The sequence below is a fragment of the Cataglyphis hispanica genome, chromosome 15, assembly GCF_021464435.1.
Source record: "Cataglyphis hispanica isolate Lineage 1 chromosome 15, ULB_Chis1_1.0, whole genome shotgun sequence".
NCBI classification, from domain to species: Eukaryota; Metazoa; Arthropoda; class Insecta; order Hymenoptera; family Formicidae; genus Cataglyphis; species Cataglyphis hispanica.
Window position 1 is genome coordinate 3,923,464 of NC_065968.1, and position 8,797 is coordinate 3,932,260.

General features: G+C 30.3%; 2 protein-coding genes across 3 annotated transcripts; one reads left to right on the plus strand and one right to left on the minus strand.

The window, feature by feature from the left end:
* Positions 1-124: 124 nt before the first annotated feature.
* LOC126854959 (5'-AMP-activated protein kinase catalytic subunit alpha-2) lies at positions 125-4,632 on the plus strand. Of its 2 annotated transcripts, none has more exons than XM_050602172.1 (10): positions 125-483; positions 1,091-1,206; positions 1,298-1,439; positions 1,725-1,963; positions 2,042-2,248; positions 2,341-2,446; positions 2,524-2,858; positions 3,099-3,262; positions 3,341-3,500; positions 3,586-4,632. In XM_050602172.1, the coding sequence occupies exons 2-10, from the start codon at positions 1,104-1,106 to the stop codon at positions 3,675-3,677; spliced, it is 1,548 nt and encodes a 515-aa protein (XP_050458129.1). In that variant the 5' UTR covers positions 125-483; positions 1,091-1,103; the 3' UTR covers positions 3,678-4,632. The 2 variants fall into 2 exon arrangements, with proteins under 2 accessions (XP_050458129.1, XP_050458130.1); XM_050602173.1 differs by lacking the exon at positions 125-483 and adding an exon at positions 527-683.
* A 1,283-nt stretch (positions 4,633-5,915) lies between these two features.
* Positions 5,916-8,698, minus strand: LOC126854964 (adapter molecule Crk). Its single transcript, XM_050602182.1, has 3 exons — positions 8,105-8,698; positions 6,893-7,248; positions 5,916-6,809 (listed from the first exon to the last, which is right to left on the minus strand). Exons 1-3 carry the CDS (start codon positions 8,137-8,139, stop codon positions 6,337-6,339), a joined length of 864 nt encoding a protein of 287 aa, XP_050458139.1. The 5' UTR covers positions 8,140-8,698; the 3' UTR covers positions 5,916-6,336.
* Positions 8,699-8,797: the final 99 nt, after the last annotated feature.

Sequence of the window (8,797 nt, forward strand, 5' to 3'; positions counted from 1 at the left end):
GATTTATTTACCTACAGTAGTGCGCAGCGAGTTTTTTTCTTCAATTAAATTCTAACTTTCATAAAGCTGGCCATTTTTAAGTACATATTTCATTGGTGATGATTATAAAAATTACGTATATTTTAAATATAATCATAAGACACGATTTTATCAAATTTATCGCGTGGACAACCTTGAGCTGTTATCGTTTATAGAATTATTTTCCAGTGCCATTTTTATTTATTAGCTGTATATGTAAAATATGTTCTATTCTGATGTTACCATTCGAGCGATGACACAATTGATCCGATAAAATTGATTGTACAATACCCGCGTGATGAAAAATCCAGCATGTAAATAGTATCAGGTGATTGAAACTGTGTCATTTTGGCTGCCTGTTTTTCTGTCATCGGAATTTTTATGTTTTTGTTATCATCCAATTGTACAGTATCTAATTGATGAGATTCATCTCGCATAAATTTGCTCCTCCAGGTACAAATACAGGTGAGTAACATGTGTATTGTTATACGACGAGTGATCTTATACCTATTAGTATCTATTCATCGAAATGATTCTGTGAGGATAATAACTAGTTGAATTAAAGATAACGATTGTTGACAATTCTTGTTATTTTTTTTTTAATCCGATGTTTATAGATAGCTATGTCAACAATGGAGACAGTTGTTTAAAATATGATAGATCGGGTAAATATCAGTTTACAGACATTTATAATATGTATATTTTAATCAAAATTTAGTCGTGATATTTTATGTATTTGATAAGCTTAGAATTTTCTAATTCATGCCTTTTACAATAATATTGTAAATATTCAAAATTTTTAAATTACATTTTCATCTGATATGTTATTAGTTTTGTAAGATCATAAGATAAGTGAAATAAAAAAAGACAGTGTAAATGTTTTCAAATGTTTGGAATTGTTTCAAATGTTCTTAAAATATTTAATATGGAGAGATTTTTAGCTTATGATTTTAGTTATGTGTGTGTATGTGAGAGATAGTATTATTCTAAAGATGCTAAATATAATCCTGAGCTCAATAATAAATTTTATATTTTATTATATAACATATGTAAAGAATTTTATTTTATATAGCAACGTGTTAAAGATGTCTGAAAAACTTGCAAGCAATCAACCACAACCCATTGTTAAGATAGGCCATTATACGTTAGGCCAGACTTTAGGTGTCGGAACATTTGGTAAAGTAAAAAGTACGTATCTGTATGTATACATATATGATTTATATGATATAAAAAAACTTTATATTATGTATGCCTTTTTATACAATATTATTACTTATAGTTGGAGAACATGTTTTAACAAAACACAAAGTTGCTGTGAAGATTCTGAATCGTCAAAAAATCAAAAGCCTAGATGTTGTAGGCAAAATTCGCAGGGAAATACAGAATCTTAAACTCTTCAGGCATCCTCATATCATCAAATTGTAAGTATTAATTAATCATTTAAAAAAATGTTAGTGATATTTTATTATATTTATTTATATGTATATATTTCATATGAGTGAGAGAGAAAACTCTTTAATCTCTTGGAAGCAAAATAAAGTAAATTTTGTGATATTAGAATTTAAATTTTGAGAATACAAAAATTCTTTAATTTGAAAACAAGATTATTCTTGCTATTTGAAAATTTTTGTCAGATGCCAATTTTTAAATAAACAATGATAAATATTCCTATGGTCCAGTGTTTAACATACATTTCACGTGCACAGATACCAGGTCATAAGTACTCCTACAGACATATTCATGATAATGGAATATGTCTCAGGTGGAGAGCTGTTTGATTATATCGTTAAGCATGGTAAACTTAAGGAGTACGAAGCGCGACGATTTTTCCAACAGATTATATCAGGCGTTGATTATTGTCATCGACATATGATAGTTCATCGCGATTTAAAACCGGAAAATCTTCTATTAGATCACAATCTTCATGTGAAGATCGCAGACTTTGGTACATGAATACAATTGCTATACATCGATAATTCTATTATACATAAGCATTAACATTTTTCTATAACAAAAATTGCAGGTTTATCAAATATGATGATGGATGGTGAATTCTTACGCACTTCGTGCGGTTCTCCGAATTATGCCGCGCCGGAAGTAATATCAGGCAAATTGTACGCTGGTCCCGAAGTAGATATCTGGTCGTGCGGTGTTATATTGTACGCGCTACTTTGCGGTACCTTACCATTTGACGACGAACACGTTCCTACGCTCTTCCGCAAAATTAAATGTAAATTCTTATTCTCGAAGAGAATGTACGCCAATAGGCACTTTCTCGAATGCATCTTAGATATTGCAATTATAATTCGCCTTTGATTTTAGCTGGTGTCTTTCCTATTCCGGAATATTTGAACAAGACTGTTGTTAGTCTGTTATGCCATATGTTACAAGTTGATCCGATGAAAAGAGCAACTATTGAAGACATTAAGTACATTAAATAATAGATAATTTTATTTTAATTAAAAATAAAACTATTGTTATATCTAATATATTCTTCAATTTTAGAAAACACGAGTGGTTCCAAAAAGAATTACCATCGTATTTGTTTCCGTCACCCGTTGAACAAGATTCATCCGTTATCGACATAGATGCCGTGAACGAAGTATGCGAAAAATTTAACGTCAAAGAACCGGAAGTACACTCTGCGCTATTGGGCGGTGATCCACATGATCAGTTGGCGATCGCTTATCATTTAATCATCGACAATAAAAGAATCGCGGATGAAGCTGCTAAAGCTGAATTAAAAGACTTTTATGTGGCATCTAGCCCACCGCCGGTAGCGTTTAGCCCAAATGATGCGAGCAGCAGTCCCTTGAGGCCTCATCCAGAAAGAATTGCACGTATGTGAAACATATGAATAAAATAAGATTTATTAGCTCTTAATAAATACTCATGTTCATCATTTAATTCATGTTCATCATTTGTAATTTTTATAAAATTTAAATAATATTGCAAAAATTGAAACGCATAAAATGTTATCATAAATATTTATCTTGGACTATTTTATTATTACTTCAATCTTGTATACAACTAAATCTGTAAAAGAGTGAAAAGTAATATGAAAAGTAATAATGTTATAGCATACCGTGAACGTCAAGGTTCGCAAGGTAGTGCATCCGGACAGATGCAAGGCAATCGCGGTACACCTGTAAAAAGGGCAAAATGGCATTTAGGTATCAGATCACAGTCAAAACCAAATGACATTATGAATGAAGTTTATCGTGCCATGAAAGCACTTGACTTTGTAAGATTCATTATACTGAATTGTATTATAGCAACAATTATTCACTTACACATGACATTATACAAACTCTCTTTTCAGGAATGGAAAATTATAAATGCATACAGTGTTAGAGTACGACATAAAAACAACTTAACTGACAGATATAGCAAGATGTCATTACAGTTATATCAAGTTGATTATAAGAGCTATTTATTAGATTTCAAGTCCTTGTCGACCGAAGAGGATGATATTGGACGAGGTAAATTATTTAATATAGAATCACAGATAGAACAAGCATAATTTATATGTAAAATATATATATATATACACACACATTCTTTTAGATCCAACATTACCACCTCCGCAAGCAACAGGCCACCACACAATGGAATTTTTTGAAATGTGTGCAGCATTAATTACACAATTAGCGCGATAACATGCCTGTTTTTTGAAAATTAAATTCCATTACTGCTTGTGCTTTTAATGGTGTATAGTATGAAATAAATGCAGGCTACTATAAAACAAATTGTAAGATTTGTCCTGTAATTTGTAAGTTAATTTAATATATATTTTTAAAATCATTAATTTTATAATCTAAAAATTAAAAATATATAATTGTGTACAAAAGAAATATATATATATTTCTAACAATGGATGCACTCCGGAGTTATTTTTGTTTCGGAGCATTGTACTGATCGATCAGGACGAAGAATCTTATGCTTTGAAGCAAAAATAACGTCGCATGGAACGCATTTAATGTTACAAAAAATTACTAAACAGCGCAATATCTATATATTATCATTTATTATTAAATGCTATAATTAAATGTTACATTATTACAATTTATTATAAATTACAACACAAATATATATATTTTTCTAAAAATGGTTATTAATTCTATCATATTGTATCTATAAAATTGGTTCATATCAGAAAAATCAAGTGTGTGTGCATATGCTTAGAAAAATATACATTATATATCCTTGTATTTAAATTTATCTCATATACATTATGGATATAAATTAAGTTATTTTGTATAGAGGATTAACATGTTGAAATGATGGAAGCAATTTATATGTATAATTAATCATAATTTTTCTCATTATATTTTGATTGCCATGATTGCTATGATTATTAAATTTACAGAAATTTTTTTAATCTATATATATATCGATTAAATAACTATTATATTCGGAAGTTACTGAAATTATTTTAACATTTTTGCTGATATCAACTTGATATGTCTTAAATTCAATTATATGCTGAAAATTTAAGCACCATTTTATCATTGCAATTAATCAATAATTAAAAACAAAATATACATAATGGCACATTTCACATATGTCATCTCATTTTATACAAATACGCGGCTCGAATCTGGTAATGCTGCCCCAAAAAACTGCCCGTTATCCAGCTTGCCTTGTTTCGTACATCGATTATCAAAACGGACGTAAAAAATATAAATTGAATCATCTTATATTTTATTTTTCTCTTAAACATTAAACGGAAGAGACTTGCCTAGACAGATTTATTGATATGGAATATTTCCACAGTTTATCTATCTTAATACTGCATAATTTTAGGAAGATTATGGAGAACTTATGCAATTTGGTACTAATATAATGATGGAAATGTCAAATGTATATAGAAAATTAAAAAATCAAGTTGTGAGATTATATATATATATATATATATATATATATATATATATATATATATATATATATATATATACACGCTCAGTATAACTCTTAAAATTATATTGTAGAAATATAAAATAGTAGATATGATCAGTAGTACAGTACAATATACATATATATTTGATGTAATAACTTTTCCACACATCATTATATATAAATACAAATTTCTAGCACAATGTGAGTTGCTCCAATTGTGGCACAACCTCTATATGGCTAACAGATATTATATGTACCATGACAAAGATAGATTTTATAATCTATAAACAGCCATGTGTATTTTTCGTTTATTTTTCAATATTTCAGATGGAGGAGGATTAGCAGCAGTATATACAATATATTTTTATCATCATAGTCACTGCATGACTAGAAAATATTACTATATATTCAGTATAAAATATGCCATTCCAACTTTGTAGGAATATTACTGTAATAGTATTACTTTTTCAAAAGAAAAATATGCTTTATGAATATTACTTATTATAATATTCATAAATAAAAGTGATAACATGTATGTTTATCATTAACACATAATCTTTTATAAAATCAACAAATTCATGATGGGCACTCATTGAATGCGAGTAAAGAACCTTGTGCTGAATCATTCATTTTGAAACATTAATAAATTCCTAGAATAAACAATAAAATTTTACATTTATGTGAATGTTCTGAACTAGTGCATTATATTAACATCTATGCAAGAAAAAAAATGAAATGAGCTTCATTATCTGCATATAATAACTGTAAATTAGAATCATTAGGACATATCCTACATAAGAATTACTAGAATATATCATATAAATATTGTATCTTTTACAAAAATCATTTATTATTTAATTGAAACGTTTTAATTTCCTTTTAATGAAATAATGGAGTCTTATTCTAATATATATATATATATATATATATATATATATATATATATATATATATATATATATATATATCTAATATATCATAATATATATATATATATATATATATATATATATATATATATATATAGAGAGAGAGAGAGAGAGAGAGAGTGTTGTATTTTACACATCTATATCTAATAACTTTATAAAATTATGCTTGTGCTTTGGACAATTAGCAATGTATTAATAGAGATTATGGATGTACATGTGACTAAAGTATTAACACACTGTGGAGATATTAATATAAATTTGAACATTTCTCATGTTTCAATATATTGCACAAAAATCTGGGGTTTCTTCTTATATAGCACATAACACGCAGCACAATCAAATGTAAGTGTAATTGTTCAGCCTTGAGTGGATATAAGCACATCTATGCAATGGTACATATAATAGATGTTATTAATAATCTAAATTTTGATAATATAGGAATCTCTCTTCCCATTGTCACACATGTGATCCATCGCACTCGGAGAATCTGTTAAATCTCCTGATTGTCTTCACCAGTCTCGTTATCTACAAATTCCACATGCGTAAACGGGAAGTGTCCGACTTTGCCGTGTAACTCACCCTCCCATTGTCCATTGATATTAGTCTTTGTCACTTTTATCATGTCACCTACTTCCAATTTTAATGCAGTTTTGTCGTACGCGTTCGGCACCCTTGCCTGTTTCACTTTTGCGAAAGCCGGTAATGTTCTCTGAATATTCGATCTTCGCGTTATGGTCGCTTGTCCCGTCATTTCTGCATGAGATACTTGTGTTGTAGGTCCCGAATTTGAATTCGAGCCGGAACTACCCCCGCTCTCAGGCCGCGAATTATTTTCTATTATGATGTGACTATCCTCATCATATTTCTGAACATATGGAACTGGTATCGAGCCAGTTTGTCCAACGCTATTTCTAGCTGTCCACCACTGTTCTTCATCTTTTGATATTACAGTGAGTATATCACCTGTTATTACAATCATTTTATTAAAATAATCTTATCAAATTGAAATAAATTATATATGTGTGATGTTGAGAAAATGGATATACCTTTCCTAAAGGGTAAATCATCGGAATCATTGCCATCAAAATCATACTTGGCAATTACCCTCTGTGTCTTCTTCGGAGCAGGCCTAATTAATGGTGTGGTATCCAAATAGTGCAATTTGTAAAAAGCTAGAAGACTAGGAATATCTGGAAACATCTGATCTCCAATCCGATAACGAATTTGATCTCCTTGTTGAATTTTATTGATGATATAGTGGCTAACTTTACTGTCCTCTCTTACGCATAATACAAAATCGCCATGTATGGAAGTGCTGTCTCGTACTAAAAATACACCACCTTCTTTCTCGCCCATTAATAAGTCGGAAGCATCCTGCCGTGACATAGCACCAAAGTACCAGCTAAAAAGAAATCAGATCACATTAATATAATATGTATAAATTAAATCTTTTACAAATAGGTGTATATATTTTAATTTTTTGTTTTCAAAATAAAAAAAAATGTGAAACAAATTTGTTTCATATTTCTATAAATATTATTCTAGCTAACAAAGTTTTGGTTCTTTGATATTGTATCTATTTATTCATTTATTTAAATAGGAAAAGAAATTTCTTTAGCATAATAGCATAAAATTATACAATTCATTTATTGTGAATGAAATATATATAATTATAAAAATTGTAATAATTAAAATAGAAAAGACAAATTGAAAAAATAAAATATGTAGATAATGAGATAATGTCCATTTAAGCAGCATATAAAAAATCAATAAAAAAACTTTAAAAAATATTCTAATAAGTATTTCTTCTGTAAGAAAAGTTTTCTTTTCTAGAATGAGAACATAAAACTTAATAGAATCTTAGTTAACTGCTTGTGAAAATGGTCCCACGAGAAACATAAACATCTATGAGATCAATTTAATTGATTTAAGGACATGTAAAAAATTGGGAAATCTTGTATGCTTTGTCCAAGAGATGACACTTTGAGAGTTAATTAATTATAATTCATGTCGCACGGACTTAGAATGATCTATCCAGTGCTCAGAAAGACAATACACATCAAGACAACAGTTATATGGCACTTAAGCAAGAGGCGTGAAATGAGTGTGTCGACACGACACAAATTGCAGCCGCAATTTCAAACGGCATTATACCGCATATATATATATATATATATATATATATATATATATATATATATATACATGACATTGATTGCTGGATGAATCAAAACATGGGAATTTTCTCTCACACTCACCTCGACTTGTCGTACTGATCGAAGGTTGCAGCCATTGTGTTACGTATATCCTGCAGTCCCAATTAGAGTCCGAGAGCGAAACGATAACTTCTTCCTTCGTCAATTATCAATTAATATATTGCGGGGGACACCGAGAGAAAGAGATAGATGAAGAGCGAGAGAGAGAAAGAGACTGAATAGGCTCGATCAAGCTCCCGCATAATAAAGAACCATAATGGACGAGAACAGATTCCGATTTCGCGACTTTTTCACAACGCAATTACACGCATTTGGGCCTCGCCGGGAATCTTTGAATGTTATTCTCTTTCCCAGATTCGAGATGAGTTATCGCTGCTCCGTCAAACCTTCTTCGCGCGGCGGTGCGATCCTGCGTATCATCGACGACATGTTGGAAATCGCGTACATTCACCGGCGATTTTGTCGATGATCTCGACGAACGTAGATTCCCCTTCGGATCTCGTCGTCGCAAAATTACCGTCCACGTTTTTTTACAATCGCACAAAACGTCTTCGCCGAGCGACCTAGAACGGCGATATCGCAAAAATGGTCGCCGGAGCAGCACGACGCACGATGTTCCCTAGTGCACGTAATAGGTGTATTCATACCTGCACTTTTGTACACTCGATAGATTTGTCTGCTTTGTCTGCACTTTCTGCACTCATAGATTTTTCACTCTTTTTTTCAACATTCGAC